At 42.3% G+C, this 18,881-nt stretch overlaps 2 protein-coding genes across 3 annotated transcripts in view; both read right to left on the reverse strand.

Annotated features, from left to right (window-relative positions):
• The window catches only part of sptb (spectrin, beta, erythrocytic), a 45,022-nt gene extending 33,980 nt beyond the window's left edge, over nucleotides 1-11,042 (reverse strand). Inside the window, exons 1-2 of one of the 2 annotated variants that reach the window (XM_086273969.1) lie at nucleotides 10,765-11,042; nucleotides 6,289-6,559 (exon numbers count right to left, since the gene is read on the reverse strand). In XM_086273969.1, coding sequence (XP_086130095.1) covers nucleotides 6,289-6,436 — 148 coding nt within the window. In that variant the 5' untranslated portion in view covers nucleotides 6,437-6,559; nucleotides 10,765-11,042. Of the gene's footprint in view, nucleotides 1-3,171; nucleotides 3,820-6,288; nucleotides 6,560-10,764 lie in introns of those variants that run through there. The other variant, XM_086273968.1, reaches the window with a different exon arrangement.
• A 374-nt stretch (nucleotides 11,043-11,416) lies between these two features.
• Nucleotides 11,417-18,881, reverse strand: part of stard9 (StAR-related lipid transfer (START) domain containing 9) — a 41,491-nt gene continuing 34,026 nt past the window's right edge. The window contains exons 23-32 of the mRNA XM_086273703.1: nucleotides 18,651-18,839; nucleotides 18,343-18,526; nucleotides 18,004-18,168; nucleotides 17,818-17,911; nucleotides 17,414-17,562; nucleotides 17,172-17,236; nucleotides 16,830-17,032; nucleotides 15,421-15,500; nucleotides 14,905-15,063; nucleotides 11,417-13,391 (exon numbers count right to left, since the gene is read on the reverse strand). Of these exons, the coding sequence (XP_086129829.1) occupies nucleotides 13,290-13,391; nucleotides 14,905-15,063; nucleotides 15,421-15,500; nucleotides 16,830-17,032; nucleotides 17,172-17,236; nucleotides 17,414-17,562; nucleotides 17,818-17,911; nucleotides 18,004-18,168; nucleotides 18,343-18,526; nucleotides 18,651-18,839 (1,390 nt within the window). The 3' untranslated portion in view covers nucleotides 11,417-13,289. The remainder of the gene's footprint in view (nucleotides 13,392-14,904; nucleotides 15,064-15,420; nucleotides 15,501-16,829; nucleotides 17,033-17,171; nucleotides 17,237-17,413; nucleotides 17,563-17,817; nucleotides 17,912-18,003; nucleotides 18,169-18,342; nucleotides 18,527-18,650; nucleotides 18,840-18,881) is intronic.

An 18,881-nucleotide genomic window follows, 5' to 3' on the forward strand; every position in this document is an offset into this window, starting at 1 on the left:
CCAGTTCTCCAGTCGTTTGAGTAATATGTTGTGGTCAACTGTATCAAATGCTGCACTGAGATCCAGTAAAACTAGGACTGACATTTTTCCACTGTCTGTATTCAGACATATGTCATTAAACACTTTGGTCAGAGCGGTTTCAGTGCTGTGGTTCTGTCTAAAACCTGACTGGAAGGCATCGTAGCAATTATTCTGTTTTAAGAAGTAACTGAGCTGTTGGGAAACTGCTTTTTCAATGATCTTACTTAAAAACGGGAGATTTGAGATCGGCCTGTAGTTGTTCATTTGTGTCTTGTCAAGATTGTCCTTTTTCAGTATAGGTTTGATTACAGCAGTTTTTAGTGATTCTGGAAACACACCTGATAATAAAGAAAAGTTGACGATCTGTAACAGGTCTGACTCTAAAGTCTTTGAGACCTTTTTGAAAAAACTTGTTGGCAGGACATCTAAACAGCAGGAGGAGGAGTTCAGTTGACCTAAGATGTCCTCCAGGTCTTTGCTGTTAATAGGTTGAAACTGTTTCATGGTGTTTAAACAGTTTTTTGGTGGACACAGTACATATCCTGGATCTGCTGTTGATGTACCAATTGCTTGTCTAATTTTTTGGATTTTTTCAGTGAAGAATTTGGCAAAGTCATTGCAGGCCATGGTCGAATGAAGTTCAGCTGCCACTGACACAGGAGGGTTTGTTAGCCTGTCAACTGTAGAAAATAAGACCCGAGCATTATGGCTGTTTTTAGTGATGATGTCAGAGAAGTAGGACCTCCTTGCATTCCTCAGTTGTAAATTATAATTGTGAAGTTTCTCTTTATAAATGTCATAATGAACCTGGAGGTTTGTTTTTCTCCATCTGCGCTCAGCTTTCCTAAACTCTCTTTTTTCATTTTTCACCAGTGTGGAGTTTCTCCATGGAGACTTTTTCCTTCCAGAGATAACCTTCACCTTAATGGGAGCAATAGTGTCCATTACATTTAACATGTTAGCATTGAAGCTATTGACGAGCTCATTGACTGACCCTCTGGGCAGGTCAGGTGTTAATGGGAAGACCTGGTTAAAAATTGCACTACTGTGTTCAGTTATACACCGTTTTGTGATCACTGTTGTTGATATATTTGTGTGGGCTGAGATTTTACTTTCAAAGAAAACACAGTAATGATCAGACAGGCCCACATCAGACACAGTAACCTTTGAAATGCTCAGGCCTTTGGAGATCAGTAGGTCAAGAGTGTGTCCTCTATTATGTGTGGCCTCTGTTACATGCTGAGTCAGCCCAAAGTTGCCCAGAGTGTTACTCAGGTCTTTAGTCCCTTTGTCCTGAGGGTTGTCCACATGAATGTTAAAATCCCCAGCAATAATTACACAGTCAAAATCAACACAGATCACAGACAGCAGTTCACTGAGGTCATTAAAAAAGTCTGTGCAGTATTTGGGAGGCCTGTAAACATTAAGAAACACAACTTTGGATGGGGCCTTCAGCTGTAAAGCCACATATTCAAAAGACTGAAAACTTCCAGGAGATAGCTGCTTACATTGAAATGATTCATTAAATAGGATAGAGAGAAGCAGTCAGAGATGGGATCTAGGTGAGTAGGTTAAATCAAGCAATCAGTCTCAATGCAAAAATAAGCTTTTTTTTAAGTAGATATATAGCTGGTTAAACAATGTCTATGTGAGATTTGGTACATCTACTAAAGCTTGACCTTTCAACCAGATTTTACCCTAAATATCTGAGCACTACACTACTACAGATGTCTTCTAGACATCTAACTGACTAAAACATTTTGCTTACTGGGCAAGTGGATTGTCTGAGTCTTCATTACATGTACTTGGCAACTGCTGAGCATCATATTAATGCATATTTGATGCTCCCAGGGTTTCTTGATGCGTTCTCACTCAAAGGTATTTAGAGCAGCTGCAAAAGAAGCAAGTGAACTGTAAAGCCTGGCTCAAGCTTAAAGAAGACATTAAAAAATAATCTGAGAATCAATCCAATAGTGAGATTGTATTTATAATTAGAAAACAGCAGAGGATTAAGGGCTTGGAGAGAGGTGCATACACCACTGGTGAAAACTAAAAGGGTTAAAGGTCAGTCAAACAACTCAAAGACTGCTTCTTGTAACCTCGGCGGCAGACATACTTGACAACAGCGAGCATGTGTACATTTCAAAAGTAAACCAATAAACGTGAAACACAAATCTTATTCTGCCCAACTGCAGTCTTGGCCATATCTCCCTAATAGCAGGTAAATAGGAAGTAAATAAAATATCATGGCGGATCAATACACATCTCAAGACACATCCCTGATTTGGGGAGGCTTCAAAACTTTGCTGCTTCACGTATCAGTTGCCTCTGCAGTCTGCAGAATCAGTCAATACTTGAAATCTAGCAGAGGCAGGGGGAAAAAAAGCATTTCCCCTCTCTGTTCCTGCATCGTCTCCTCCATTTTCTTCCACTCACTAATGCACTCCTGTCATCGGGGAGTTGGAGAGCATAGTGCAAGCTAACAAAAATCCACTGTGACGGCAGACCTCTCTTTTAAAACCTTAATAACACGGGCAGGGAGAAGGTAAAACCATCAGAGAAATTGACTGTTTTTTAACACCACCATTGCTAGTCATTCAGGGGAAAAGGAGGTTAGGAACGAAACGCACTCATACTTTATACTTAGGAAGAGTTTATAAGTGGAAAGGGCCGTACGGAGAATAGGTGGCACAATGACGGATATGTTTCTTGTTTATAAATAAAAAACAGGGCACATAAGAATGCGTAACAGTAGCCAGCCATGAATGGCTTTGGAGGGAAAAACATCACAACCTTTTTAGGAGTTTGCCTATGAATTATTCAAAGTCAAGTCAGTGAACAATTGGGGCAGAGCCACAGCTTCCTGGAAATAAATAAATTACAGCCAAATACATTTAATAAAATGGCAACTGCTATGAAGTTTGCACTTACTTGCTGCTGCCTTTTTCCAGTTCTTACAACAGGATGACAAACTAGCCTCACACTTACTCAACTCGCAGCTCGACCTCCCTGCCATCTCACCCCGGCCTAACAAGAAACCCAAGTTGGGTAAGTGAGGGGCATAATTGGAAAAGTGTCTGTGAGGCATAAGAGGGTGAACAAACACACACACAAACACACACGCACAGCTCTGCCACCAGGACCCTGTACCTTGCAGCTGCCTGAAGCGCCCGTCCAGGATGGAGTTGAAGCAGATGTTAGAGGTGCTGTAACTCAGCCAGCGAGCTCGCTTCATACTCTTGGCCGAGGAGGAAGAGGAGGAGGACGAGAGGAGGAGGGGGGTGGGGGCAGGGGTAACATGGGGGCGAGAGGGCCGCTGACGTCTGGAAGTGCAGGAGGAGGACGAGGAGGAAGATGAGGAGAAAAGGGACAGCCCCGTGGGCGCCACGCCAAGCGGGACATGCAGGATGGTGCCGTTCTTTTCCGGGTGGTGCTCCGGCTGCTGCTGCTGCTTGCAGGTGCTTCCCCCTGATGACTTCCTGCTCTCGGGTCTCTGGGCCCTGTGGACCGGCGGCGTGCTCCTGCTCCGGCTGCTGCTCACGCTGACCCGCACAGGTGCTTCCTTTTCAGGTGGCATGTAAGAGCGACTGGAAGCCTCCTTGGCCCCTCCGCTGCTGCTCCGAATGGCTGTAGTCTCCCTGCTGCTGGCCTTCACGCTGATCTTGACCTCTCTGAGCCGGGGTTGGCTTATAGGGGCAGTGCGCAGCAGGCACGGGCTGCTCATCTTGACCCCCAAACAACAACAACAGGAACACACACTGCCTCTGGAGCCAGCAGAGGAGCTTGGCACACCACGTCTCTCTTCTTCCCAGTCTCTTGGCTCTCTGTCCTCCTTTCCAGATCCCTCTCACGTTCACTCCTGCTCCCTCCCTCCCTCCTCTTCCTCCTTCCACTTTTTCACTCTCCTCACTGCTGCCGTGGTGATGCTCTGCCTCCACTCTCAGGCAACACCAGAGCTCAGGCAGCCTTCAGTTCAGATCTGAGTGGTTTCTCCAGCTCCAGCCGCGCATACACTATGTTTCAATACATCCACGTGTTCCCACAAACCCCCTCCTCCCCATACCCAACACTCCCACAAAGTCGTGACATCGCTGAATGTTAACTGTACACATGGAGAGGTCGTTTTTTTTGAGCCAATAAACCATCATGAAACTGAAGCGTATCTTAAAGAAACGTGTCTTTTCTAAGCCAAAGTAAGACACAGTGTAAACTAGTGTATATTCAGTACGGCCTGTATGTTCTTTGATGGCTTGCTGAGAGCATATTTCTGAGCTCACAAGCTGTAAATCAGCAGCGGGTGTCATTCACAGCCTCTCTCATCTCTTGCTTCTCTTATCACTTTCCTCCCTCCTTCACTCTCTCTCTCTTTCTCTGACAGGAAACACTTATTGCATTACAGCAGCAGCACTCTAACACAACATCACCAGCACCCACACAGAAGCCTTCATCACTTAAAGAGACAGCAGGAAAAGTAGTGCTTCTTTATAAACACAAAAAACAAAAAAAACAACAATCCTGGAAAGGCGGAAAAAAACCCATACTGGAAACCCAAAATATCAGCCGGCATCAAACCTGTGGAGTTTGTTTTGTCCATCCAGAGTATCAAATATTGAAAACTACTAAGATATGGGAGTTACTGAATCTAAGTTCAAATCACAAGTAAAAAATTTTCCACAGATCCACCGATGTACTGACATGTGCCTGTCGGCAAAAAAAGATGGCTTTGATGAGAGCGGTTGATGTTCATCGGCAAAACTGCTACTTTAATTGTTGTTATCCAGCCGAATTTTACAGAGAATTTGCCTTCTGTGTTTGCCCATTTTCTGTTTTTTGTCTGGCGCCTTCACTGCTTGAAGCAAATGGTTGTAAAATTGTTTGTAAATTTTGTAAAAGGAGGAAATTGGGTTAGACTAATGAGCCGCAGCAGTGAGAGAAGCAGCATTAACATGATTGAACATGATGACGGTAAAGCAGCTAAGTGACACCAGTCATCTGTGTCTGCAACATAATTCTCCCTAAAGCGGTTTTCCTTGTTGGTCGGTGAGCCCAGTTTTTCCACACTGGACTCAAATTGTATACCCACCCATAACCGCCTCACAGGAAACCATGCATTCACGCATAATAGATATCACACAGAATGTAAGAGCTAGTGTGTGCTTACACAAAATCCAGTCACAAGTTGAAGTTGTCAGCTTTTGTGTCAGTGATCAACTACATTGATCTGTATTGTCAAAGCCATTCTATTAAATATTTATTTTCTTATTATAGTGGGTCAGATTGCTAACTCTCCAAATAGCCCTCAGTTTGCTGAGATAAAAGGATCCTTTTAAATGTCTTTAAGCATATTTTTTGCTTTTATATCCTGCAGATGTTTTGGTTCAGCCGCTGCTGCCTTTGTATGACCGCCTGAAGTAGTAAATATTGGACTTGTGTTGGTCAGGTGGATCCAAAGATGACACAGGGAAAAGCTAATGTTGCTCAGTGTCTGCTGGGTGTCATTGCCCACTAACAGGTTTGTCATTTAAACTGGATGTGGTGATGATGTGTTAAATACTAGTGTATTTGACAACATTTAACATTTAAAAAATGCTTTTGTTCAAAGTTCATTGAGGACTACGTTTCAGTGTCAGCATCATTACAATCTCTTTAAATATCTTAAGCCCTTCCAGAAGTCTGAACTCCACAGAGATTAATTTGTGTCCTATCATCTCTCTTGTGCACCGACCATGGTGTTGACCCTCCATCACTCCCCTTTTGTGATTCGCTTCCTGCTACCACAGGAACACTGCTATTTAAAAACTCAGAGCAGCAGGCCCACAGGTGGGTCACAGCTTACCAGCTTAGCCAGAAATCCCAAAGATCTATGCTATGGGAGCAAGAGAGACAGGGCAGCTGTCCAGATCGGTCAGACACTGGACATTCAGGGAATGTGCAAGTGATCCCAGTTATTTGCAGAGGGTGTGGAGCAGTGTCAGGGCTCAGCTGCTGGTTGGGTGTAACTGTTAGATTCATCCATACACAACCAACCCTGGAGAGTGCTAGCAAAAGCCGTGGAGTAAACTCAAAGCTGACCTGCGGTGGGAGTTTTGTAATTTTTGTAACAGAAATCTGAGTGAAGGTCACAGTTTTATTCAACCCAACTAGAGTTAAACAGGTGCTCATCCTTTACAGCTCATCCTCTGTGCCCTTCTCTTTCGCTTTTAAAAAGACTGTCATCTCGAAAATCTGTCACCGAGGACGCAGCCTGTTTACTATGCAGGCACTCACCTGCGAGGGCCTTGATGCGCGAGCGCTCAAACAGCCTGGCAGAGCTGTTGTCATTGTCTAGTTCCTCATCAGAGAGGTCAAAGCGGGTGTTGATGTGGCTGTACTGCTGCGTGATCTCCACATTGTCAAAATCTGTGGTGGAAGTCATGGCGGCAGCCAGGGTGACGAGCGGGCGGGGGGACGGCTGGCGGCGTCCTCAGGTGGTCTGGGTGAAGAGGGAGATGAGCAGATGGAAAAAGCGGCAGGATGAACCCGGAATGCTGAAGGCGGCCTGAAACAGAGGGCAAATACACAGAGCATGATTAATAGAAAAAATGACAGACTGTAGGGTTTACTTTCTTTAATATTTTCCGCAAATTGTGAGAATTTAGTGCTTTTACAGTTAATTGTATATCATTGGGCTGTTGGCTGCAGAATGTAACGTTAATTTAGGGACAATATAAAGGCAATTTTCCAATCTAATAGTCTAAAAGATGTCAAAATATTATCTGCATCACAACCAGTGATGATATTTACAGTTAGTTGCCATCCAACTATTGATAAATTCTACTTTTATTCTCTGCAGTTCATTTTTTTGGAGAGGAGTTTAAGTTTCAATCTATACGAGGCTGTATCTATAACTGACACCAGAATTTAATTTGGGGCATTGGTGTGGTATCAGCTGCAGTTTTAGGATATTTTTACACAAAAATCAAATGTATGGCAGCTTTCAAGATGCCCACATGAGTTTGTGCCCCCTCCTCACAGTCTCCATTTTGTACGTGTGACTTTGGTCAACTGTCACAGCGCCGTGTGTCTGTGTATTCTTCGTGTGGAATGGCGGGTTGAAGGGCAACCACTCAGATAGCTCTATCTGGGTGCAGCATAGCTCTCTTATCATGCCACACGGGGGGAGGGGAACCCCTCTGTACTGCAGAAACGTGACGAAACCGCCTTCTTTTGAATGATGCCGCTCACGTAGTTCGAAGTACGAACGTGTTTGTGTTTGCGTCTTTTGGTTGGTGAGAATAGTCATGTGAGCTGAAGTGAGGCGGGGAGTCTAACTTAGGTTAATACTCCATTAGATGAAGCATGGGGGTACAGAACATGCCAAAGTTCCCCTTTACAGCACAAATTAAGGGCGCATGCATTTTGCTTTTACTAACATTAGAGCTTTAAATGATGGATTACAGATAAAGGCTATAATCTGTAATCTGATGATAATAATTGTGGTTTTTGATGTGATTCTAAAGTTCACTAAAAACAGTAGATGGACTCCATCTCTACGAGATTATCTACTGGCGTTGTGTTATTATAAGTGTAATACTTTTAATAGTTTACCTGCACAGTGCTCAGTATTTCATGATATTCAGTACTTTGCATCTTTATAATTAGTTCAATATTACTTTAAAAGGTGACAAACATATATATAAAAAAAACTTAAACTGTCTCTACTGTAAGTATTTTATTTTACTAAATGTACTTTGACACAAATTACAAACTAGAGGTTTGTTTGTTCAGTCCATTCAGAGAAGAGGCCCTCAGTGATGCGCAGTGATGGCATCCTACAGGTGTCCCTCCTCCTCCTGCTCAGTATCAGTCCTCAGCAGAGGGCTGTTATCAGCACAGGGATGCTCCACCCACCACTAGGGATCCCCTTATCACCTCGTGCACAACCTGGCCCGGCATGACTGCACGACGCACTTCTACTGCACAAACCTTCTCTAACACGGCGCACAAATTCATATTCACAAACTGTCACAAAGCTGTGAGAATCTAATCGTGTTTGGGGATTGACCGACTGCTCCATTTAGCTGCTGAACACAAATCCAAACATGTTTATACACGGTGATGCTGCAGTCAGTTCCATTTGGAGACATGCTGAACTCCTTATTATAGAAGGTCCAGTGACACAAAGTAAATGGTAAATGGCCTGTATTTATATAGCGCTTTACTAGTCCCTAAGGACCCCAAAGCGCTTTACATATCCAGTCATCCACCCATTCACACACTGGTGATGGCAAGCTACATTGTAGCCACAGCCACCCTGGGGCGCACTGACAGAAGCGAGGCTGCCGGACACTGGCGCCACCGGGCCCTCTGACCACCACCAGTAGGCAACGGGTGAAGTGTCTTGCCCAAGGACACAACAACCGAGACTGTCCGAGCCGGGGCTCGAACCGGCAACCTTCCGATTACAAGGCGAACTCCCAACTCTTGAGCCACGATCGCCCGACAAAGGTCACAAGTTCTCTGCCTGCCACAGCATGTGTGTCTCAATAGCAACGTGTCCTCTCGTGGTGTCCTTGAGTGAGAGGGAACACTCTAATCTACCTGCTTGCTCACAGAAGGTCACCCTGGAAAATGTTTTAAATATTTAAAAAATACAAATACACAGATGGAAACTTTATTATGCATAAAAGGCATGTGTGCACTGTTGCACTTCTTTTTCATTTTTCTAAAGTGATTTCATTCTGTTTAAAGTTATTTTTACCCATCATATCACTAAATTACTGAGTTTAAATATGACGGAAAATTGACACAGTTAAGTTCTGACGCCTCTACTAATAAAGCTTAATTTGATTCAATCTTTTTGTTTGGCTGATTGTGGATAGATTTCTATCACCTACAGTAGATAAAGACCCCAGAACATGTTCCTGTTGTATACAAATCATTCTTGTGACTGCACGCTGTGTGTTGGTGGGTAAGAGGTGCTGGATAATCTCTCCAAAGCAGTAAAATGTCAAGAGGGATGATAAGAATGTCAGCTGGAATTCCTTCAGATCCCCACATGTTGCATGACCTGGGTGCGTGTAAGTATATGCAACATGAGCTTGGACTTTTGTGGAAACAGCTCTGCATATAATGCCAGCAGAGGATCTTGGAAAAAATATTTAAAGGTGTGAATGAAAGTTTTACCTTTATGCTTGGCTGAAATTAGTTGGTAACCTACCTCTTACTGCACTTACTGGACCCCCTTTTTTTTAAAATAGCAAAACTACACTGTGAACAAGTATGTCCAATGCAAACATCAAATCAGCACTTGAGTTGAATTACAACTCTGCAGACCATTTTTCCAGCTGTAAGTAAATGTTACGCTGGTGCTTGCTCTGCACTCTGAGCAGAACAAAACATTAGCTGGCCATGCATTATTCTGAGCAGCACAGAGTCAGATGGAGAGGATGAAATAAGAGATGGGTGTGGTCGAGATGTGTGACCTACAGTGTGTTTGTGAAACTGTAGCGGCAGGAGCAACTGGACTGAGGAGAGGTAGGCCTGCGGTCCAGCTGAGAGTAAATCTGAGACATAAACACCAAGCACTCAGAGATCAATATGGAGTAAAGAACAATTACTTGCTTTTTTATATATAAGAATGAATACCGAAACCAAGACTAGAAAGGATATCAATCCATAAAACATAAGCTAAAAGAAGAAGCTCATTTCTTGTGGTCAGTGTTGTTTGGACTTCAACAGCACTGAGTGTGATCGTGCAAGAGGTTAAGATGAATCGATAATAAACTATTCCTGGAGTGTGTTTACACTGAAGTCCCTGCCTGGCCAGACAGAGCCACACATGCTCACTTGTCCTTTTAAGGGGAATAAAGCTGAACTTTCTTTGAGCAGGAAATGTGCCATATCTTTGCCTTTCAAAGGGCAGCAGACTGCTTTCAATCAAAGGTGGAAAAGGCTTTGCAAGGTGCTTTAACAAAGGGAAAACTAGCTCACATACTACAGTGGAATGTTTTCAAGCTTTGGCAAACGTAAGCGATGGAATGTAACGAAATACATATTTCTGGCGCTTTTCTTGGGTCACTTTTATAAAAATAACGACAGGCGTAAGAACCATGATACAACTTTAGAGTGATCTCTCCTAATATATTGGACGTGAAACTAATATGACATCAATAGCATTACCTACATTAAAGCACCGGTATTAATATGACAGGAAGCCCACTGGAGACACCTTCTGAGTACTTGTACTTCGGAAATGTCTAAGCACACGTTTCGGTAGCATTGTGCTCCTTTAAGTGACGGAAGTATACTTGAAGTATAGCAGACTACTTTTGAGCTAAGTGTTGCTACTTTTAGATTGTTAAATTATCTGAATAGTTCCGCAATACCTACTGGAAAGCGCAGTTTTGTGCGCAATCGCGCGCAATGGCCTATTTCTGCGCAAATTTATAGACGCACTCCACCCTGGCTGTTTTACAGTAAAAGAAAACAAATTAATAACTTGGGAATTTGTATATAGCTTTATTAAAACAATGTTTAGCGGTTTTATCAGTGAATATTATAACAATGATAAATCATCCAGAGCTTTTACGTTATTATTAAACATGACAGCCCGGATCAACAGGTACTTTGGAGGAAACTTAACCAACAAACAACTGCGAACAGTAGTCTAAATAAATGAACACGGCTCCGTTACTATTTGCACAAAGATCATTAATTTAATTTTGCAATGGCACATTAGTTTTGCCTTCAGTTTACACTTACTTGCTTCTGGTTTTTCTTCTGTCCGAAAGTGTTTATCTTTAGTCTTCTTCCTGCCAGTAAACCAGTTATAATCCCATTGACTCAGTGGGGGTCCTGGTCAGAGCGCACAGAGGTCTCCACAGCTCGAGGTGGGCACAGTCCTACACTGGGGACTAGGGAAAGGGGCTGAAGGCGCCGCGCGCTCACGGTCATTCCTGAAAGCCAGGCGAGTGACCCACCCTGCAGAGTTAAAAATAAAGTTGGCGCATCCAGTACATGATATGTGCGCGCAGGGGACGGACATTCCTGACAAGGGCTGGTGACTCTAAATGGCAGAGACACTTCTGATGTCCTGTGCAACGCCTCCTACCCCCACCTCAGTGCACTCCACCCCGCCCAGAAAGGGCTCTAATCGCGCACACGGCAACTACCCACCTACCTATCGAGACCCTTTCAGAAATGTCACCTCCAAGGTAGAGAAGAGAGGCCAGGACATGGAGAGTGGACACACCTGTGTGATGAAGTCAGAGTCAGAAGAAATGACATCAAAAAAGGAATAAAGCTCATTTGGAAACCATTTAAGCGATATAACTGCACCGATATAATCTTATTAGAAACTTCATTAAAGATATAGTGCAACACAATGTTTCTAACCCAGAAGCACACGGAGAAATATGTTTGTTTGTTTTTTTAATATCACCTTTCAGTACAACAATATCCAAAAAGAATTTCAGTCAGCACTAAAGGTAAATGTTCTGCTTGCTACATACAAGGTAACTAAAACTGAACACACAAGAGGTTTTGATGCAACAGTTTCTGTGTCATAAAAAACAAACAAATTATTTGAAAAATGGCTAATAACAACTTATTAGCAACAAGAAGTATGGCGCTTATAATAAAATACATACATATCACACCAGAAAAACATAAATATATATATTTCTTAAGAAATAAAAAATATGCTATTAAAAAAAAAACCAAGAAATTATTACAAAAAGCTGTACGGAGGTTTGTTTTACTGACAATATTAAAATTGCAATCTGTAAGTCAAACTTTTGAGTTAGGCATCTCAAAATTCTGACAAGTTAAAATCTTGCAATTAATTTTTCCTGCTAAAGTTTTATTTTCCTTCAACCTTCCATACAGCTCCTACTGCATTTTTCACTTGTCTCTTTTTCTTTGGTGCCTCAGGGAACAGGTTTAGTTGAACTTTCAGAGTCAACATTGTCTTTTAATGACTCCGCATAACATGGCTTCATATCCAAATACACAAGACCCGGAATGTCTGAGAGCAGTCTGGCCTTTTCTCATCTTAATTTAAAGAACTGTACACATTAAAACAACAACCTTTTTACAATCCTCTTCAATTTTACTAAATGCATAAAAGGTTTTGTGCAAGCAGCCACAAACACAGCACTCCGAAAAACAGCTACATAACACATTCAACAGCATTTCAAACAGAAGGCAAGAGAAACTAAATCAATAACAGGCTTCAGAAACAAGTGGGAGGGGAAGACCTTAAAAACTCACCTCATGCAGAATCGGGGTACTGAAAACTATGAGAGCTTAACCCTGGAGCTGGATAATAGTCTCATCAACACGTTGCATGTTTGACATGAAGGCATGAACCATCATGTTCTGGTTCAAAACTGATCTGCCCTCATGCCCTTAAGAGTTGATAATAGTCAAAAGGTTCCCAACTTTCCTCTTCCTTGTTTTGCTACAAAACTTTTTTTCCCCTCGTGTTTTTTTGCAGTGAGCTGATTAACATTTGCAGCTACAAAACAACTCCTTACCATTCCTCCAGGTTTGCCTACATGGTGCTACTATAAAATACAGTATATAGCTTACATATCTTTCTTTTCCATTTGTGAGAATTGCTAAGAGATATTTGAAAGTCATATTCTGCTGAATTAATCTTATTGAATATGTGAGGAAATGCTGTAGGCACACAAATGTAGCGGGAAAAGGACTAAAGAGAAGTTTGTGAAAATTGTCTTATTTTGTTCTGTCTATCACTACACCGTGTTTTTTTTATGTGCATCTGCGAGGAAGCAGTCAAAGATGTACACTGGTGGATTTAAAACATTAACAGAACTGGCTGCATCTGTCAGTCAACATATAAAAGAAAGTAAACAGACAAAAATGTCACTGAGGAGGTAAAATGCCTGCTATTTATCAGGGGGATATAAGATTTAGAGGGGAAACTTAAGTGGTCTCAACCTGAAAGCACCTAAAAGCAACTGGCAATAACTGTAATGCCAAGTCATTCATTTAAAAACATCTCATCTTTGGTAAAACAGTCTTGAAAATATTCATGTGCATGCACAAATATAGAAAAACACCAATATTTTACAAAAATACCTTCATTAAGAAAAAAAAAAAGCTGCTTCAACTTTGTGTCTGGATATAAAATGTAACAGTGCCCTTAAAAAAAAATCAAGTAAATAACATTTCAGGTGCAAATTCAAAAGACAGACCGACTCCGTGATGGAGAGGATCTAAGTGCTCGCTGCTAATGATGCGTCTTTGCGCGTCCTGCAGATTTACGAAGAAAGGAAAACGTCAAGATCGGCGATGACGGCTGCCTGTCGTCTGGCAACAGTGTTCACGAGACGGTGAGGAAAAGATGGAGTTCCTAGGTCCAGCTGAAAATAAACAGAAGAGGAAACGGAGATAACAAATGACATCCATGTAGTACAGCCTGCAAATTACACTCACCAGACACTTTGTTAGGTGCACCGTGCTAATTATGAGCTGGACCCCATTTTCTTTGTGGAAAGAGTCAACAAGGTACTGAAAACATTCTTCAGAGATTTTTGGTTCACATTGACATGAGAGCCACGCCTCACACAGTTGCTGCAGATTTGTTAGCTGCACATCCAGTGAAACAGCCATTAGAAGATGGGGACACACTGCGATCATAAAGGCATTGATACAATCGGTACCAAGGCCTCCTGAAGTACGTCAAGGAAATAGTCCCCACACCATTACACCACCAGCCCAAACCACTGATACAGAGCAGGATGGATCCATGTTTTCATGTTGTTTACACCAACACCACCTGAATATTACAGCAGAAAACGAGATTCAAACCTGGCAACATTTTTTCATGTTTCTACAGCCCAAAGTTGGTAAATCTGTGTGAATTGTAGCCTCAGTTTCCCGTTCTTCGCTGAGAGAAGAGGCACCTGTTGTGGTCTTTTGCTGCTGTACACCAGAGATGCTCTTCTGCATACCTTGGCTGCCTAAAGTGGTTACATTTGAGTTACTGTTGCCTATCTGTCAGCTTCTGGCTACTCTCCTCTGACCTCTGGCATCAACAAGGGATTTTTACCCACATAACTTTTTGGACCATTCTCTGTAAACTCTTGAGATGGTTGTCTGGGAAAATTCCAGTAGATCAGCAGTTTCTGAAATACTCAAAACAGCCTGTCAGGCACCAACAACCACGGCATGTTTAAAGTCACTGAAATAACCTTTATTCCCCATCCGTTTGTAGTTCACAGAGTTGCTGCCATGCGATTGGCTGATAAGATATTTGCATAAATGAGTAGCTAAATAGGTATACCTAATGAAATGTCCAGTGAGCAAGTTACTCAAACACAGCAAATACAAAAATACAATTATGTTTTCATTATAAAGATGGACTCTGAGTGAAGTCTGTCTGTGCTGTATCAGCTGCTCCTGTGGTAAACTTGGTGGAAGGTGAAAAAAAAGCTTCTACTCCACGAAACTAATTTCCCTAATAGTGATAAGCCTGCCAGTGGAGAGCCATAAAGTCATCCTGCTGTTTAGATCAGCACAATCAGCCTCAATAATCAGCTCGAAAGACTGATTTACTGGAAGTTAAAATGCATAGACTTCAACTCTGCTACCCTTCTGTTGGTTGTATTGCAATACACACAACTGCGCTATTACGTATATCTAAAAGTAATACAGTGGGAATATAGAAGTAATTCACTGAAAGATGTCTTTTAGGTATTTTGGCCTTTAAACGGCAGCCTCCAAAATGACCACAAAAAAGAAACCGAACATAATAACCTTCACAAAGGTCAGATTTATTCTTCTGAATTATGTGAACGCATTACTTTTGCACCCAGTGAAATAGGGAGTGATGCATGAGAGCCTGCGGATGTATTTCTGGCAAGCATATTTTACCTGTAGCAGGTAGATGACTCTGGTTACTTCCTTTTCATTACGTCTAACTGGTTGCAAGATCCAGCAACTGGGCAACATCTCCCCACGGATGGCGTCCACACTGGGCCGAGGGAGAGATTCCTCAAACACAGACTGCATTGCCAGCACGTGCAGGCCACCCTGCAGCAGAGAAAACAATATCAATAAAACAGGTGCCGCTGCACTCTTTTGATCAGCCGGGAGGCAAGTGTACACCGACACCAACAGCTGACATGATTTCCTCCACACCCACTGCCTCTGAGTCAGAGTGTTGTTTATGCTCGGTGACTTCTAAGCATGAGTAGTATCTAAATAGCATGTTTAACATTTTGTGGATGAGGAACATGCTGTTAAATTGTTGTTTGCACTACAATGTAATCTGGATTTTTCTTTGTCAAGCTAAAGCATGCAAACGCTGCACATACTCCCTGAGCCTTACACAAGAGAGATGAACAGTAATCATGCACGCCGGCTGGTTAATGTTGAAGCTGTGCTCACCTGTTTGGACTGCGAGCTGATGCAGCAGAAATCTCGCGGCTGGCTGAGGTGACAGGTGGACGAATCTGTGAGAATGTAAACTAAACAAAAATGGAGAGATACGTGAAAATGATCAAGTATAGTCGATACAAACCTGGAAATAAAACAACTGGGGCAATGTAATAAAAGCCCAATACTGGAAATAGATTTACTACTATAGAAACAGACAAACCAAACAGCTCCTGTGCAAGGATTTTATTTGCAGTGTGATGTTTGAGCGCAAGGCTCTTTCTCAGACTTTCATGAATACACTAACGAGCCTACTCATAATCTTCACAACAAACCACACATGACATATCTCGCCTTTTTCAGACTTCCATCTGTTAAAAAGTAATAAAAATAATGCTAGATAGTGTAACAGAAGAGCGTGGACAGGAGAGCAGTGAGAGAGAGTGGAAAGACACACAGCAAAGGGGCTCGTGTTGGACTCAAACTCGGGCCGCTGCATCTTTATCTTCAATTCTTTATGTATATTTTAGTGTCTGACAGACTCTTACTTGTTCTTTGTGATTGTGTATGCTGTACAAAAATCAATAAATACAACATTTAAAAAACAAAGTCACATATAAAGAAAAACTACACTACAAACAAATCATGTACCTTCAGTACGTTCTACTACGTGTTTTAATTATCCAGCACCAATTCTGTTTAATACTGGGATACTAGACTGGTGGAAAGAAAGTTCACTAAATAAAATGTCATATTCACGATACAGTGATTTGATACTTTAGTTTAAATTCTACATGCTTGCATAAAAAACAAAAATTATCCAAAGAATGAAAACTTGGAGAACAAGAGGCCAGCAGAAGTAAAAAAAGGCCTCGTGGTGGGCTGCAGGTATTAAATGAAAACACACTGCAGGTGTGAGAATGGAGCTGGCCGCGTAATAAAACAAACTTGGCAGTGATGAATGAGACTGTGCTGAACCACGCTGTAGTACAGATAGTTAATGGATGCAGATGCGTTCGCTGAGAAGAATTTGCAGGCTCTATTAACTGCGTAGCACAAAATATAAATAGTTTTGCTGTCAAGATGAAAGTGTAAATATTATATTTTATTTTTAAGATTTGCTTTTTAGCAAAAGCACAAAGGTTTTTGCAAGGTAAACAGATTGCACAAGGCCACCTTACATAATTCATCAGTTTTTCTTTCTGAGCAATGACGTTTAAGCAGTGTTTTAGTTTTTGAACTCTCTCAGAAAATAAGCATCTTACTTTTTAAGATGATGTTTTAACTACTAGCATTATAACAAATGAATGGATAGGGAGGAATGAAGTTTCAAGAAATCTCCTTAAAATTGTGATATTCAGGATAACTCAAGATTAAATATACTGTCATTAAAACTGCTGCCTATGAGGATGTTGGCTCACCAAGCTGAGTGCTGTCATCTAGTGGTCGTGTCCACACTGAGCGGACTGACTGATTGTACATGTGGCTCTTGGACAGCTGGGAGATTAGGTTCCACAGGCTATCCGGTGGTCTGTCCAGCTCCCCAGCCCCCAGGAAACCGTGGACAGATGGGCAGGAAGAGGGTTTGTAGTATGCCTGAATTCCCCGTTCATCTCCTTGGTAACTGGGTAAAGATAGACAGAGTTCATTTTCTAATAGCACATAAATGATTTTTGTGTTGCAAATTGTCTACTTGCTCAAAATTATCCTGGAGCAGGCACGGAGGAAATCGAGAAAAGGGGAGATGGTTGGAGAATGCTCACCTCCAGCCTGCTGCGGCTTTGCCCGTCACCAAGTTGCCAAAATCCCCTGAGGCAGCCAGTCGCACCTGTCGAGAAAAAAATGTCTTACTCACCTCAAAAACAAATGCCAGTGAGAATAAACCCGAAATTTTTATAAAGGACAGTTAATTACTATGTGAATCTTTCAACTCAAATACAAAATACTAATTAGAATGTCTCTCCTAGAGCACGTTTTTCTACAGCTGACTTTTCAGCTATATTACCTCAGCCAGAGCTCGACCGAGAAGACTGAATGTGATGTCCTGATAGGTTGTCGATATGGAAGACGAGGAGCCGACGGATGCTGTCCGCTGGCGTGTACAGGCCGGAGATGAAGTCATCAGAGGTTCAAACCCGCTGCTCTGTTGGACGTCTAATAAATCACATGATATTATTAGCACATTTAGATACAGAGGGTGTAAAGAAGAGGGTAAAGAAGTGGTGACAAACCTGGGCAATGATCTCATTTATTAGTCGCCATATTTAACAAATTGCCAAAGCTTCCAAGGAAGGCAAATATAAAGCCTGAAATAGCAATGATTTATCTGGACGTCTTATTGAAATAATAATTAATCATGATTATTGCCCAAATCTATTTGGGGTTGGTGATTAACTGTCCTGCTGTTACCCTGGGCTGACAGCCACCCTCTCTGTGTCTTCACACTCTGTGGAGCACAAATAGGAGGACGTGTCCCAACCTTCAGCCCTTCATTCTTCATGATCTGGACAGAAGAAAAGTTGAGCCTTTTTAGCTCAGTCTTAAATCTCAGTTTCATTTCAAATCTAATGTATCATGTAGCATTAATATACAGACCTGTCCTGTTCGAACTGGTCTGTTGCCCTGCTGTAGTTGGGTGGTGTTGCCACTGTTGTACCCTGATGTTGGTCCAGAGGAAAGACTCAGACTGGACCCCGTGCACAAAGTGCTGTTGCTTATCCTTGTCCGATGCCTCAAGTCATCCTGTCCGGCACACGTCACCTAGAGTCAAGTTCATACAGACAAAACTATTTATCCAAACATTTACAACAACATCTAAATGCTGCACAGCACACAGGATCCCCTCTATAGTCACTTTTATCATGATAAGATGAAGACCCTGGAGTTCACTGGCTGGGATCTTTAATTATTCTCTGTGATATGGATCTGACTGACCTTGTCTTCCTGAGATAGGGCCTGCTGCTGTAGCCTCCTCTTCTCAAGCTCAGTCCGTTCTCGCAGTCGTTCTCGTGCCTTTGCGATCTCCGTCCTGGCTTCTTCCCGAGCTCGACCATAGTCCCGCAACAGCTGCTCAATGTCAGATGGATACTGGCTTTCTTCCCTTGGAGCATCTGGCATTCTTCAGTAAAAACAAATAAGAGCCAAATAGATTTTCTGTTTACATCACTCCTGAAAACCTAAGCACGAAATGTGAGATTCAAGGAGCCCGTTGTGCTTTGATTTTGTGAAACTCAGCATCTCACCTGGCGCTCTCTATCACTTCTTGCCGAAGCCTTTGAAGATGCTCTTTGTGCCGACTGGGCATTGCAATAGATGCAGCCTCCTGAGGACGGAGGCGTGGGTGCTTGCTCGGACTCAAGCTACGAGCTCTCCGGTAAGTCTGGAGGCGCTCCTCCCTCTCCTGCCTCAAACCCTCAATACTCCTGCGATGCCTGAGAGATCCAATTTAAAAAACAGTAATGTCAATGAAGTCT

The sequence above is a fragment of the Aulonocara sp. 'chitande type north' Nkhata Bay genome, linkage group LG19 (genome assembly GCF_057382095.1).
Source record: "Aulonocara sp. 'chitande type north' Nkhata Bay isolate Kocher_YH1m ecotype deep benthic linkage group LG19, A_spYH_male_GT1.1, whole genome shotgun sequence".
NCBI classification, from domain to species: Eukaryota; Metazoa; Chordata; class Actinopteri; order Cichliformes; family Cichlidae; genus Aulonocara; species Aulonocara sp. 'chitande type north' Nkhata Bay.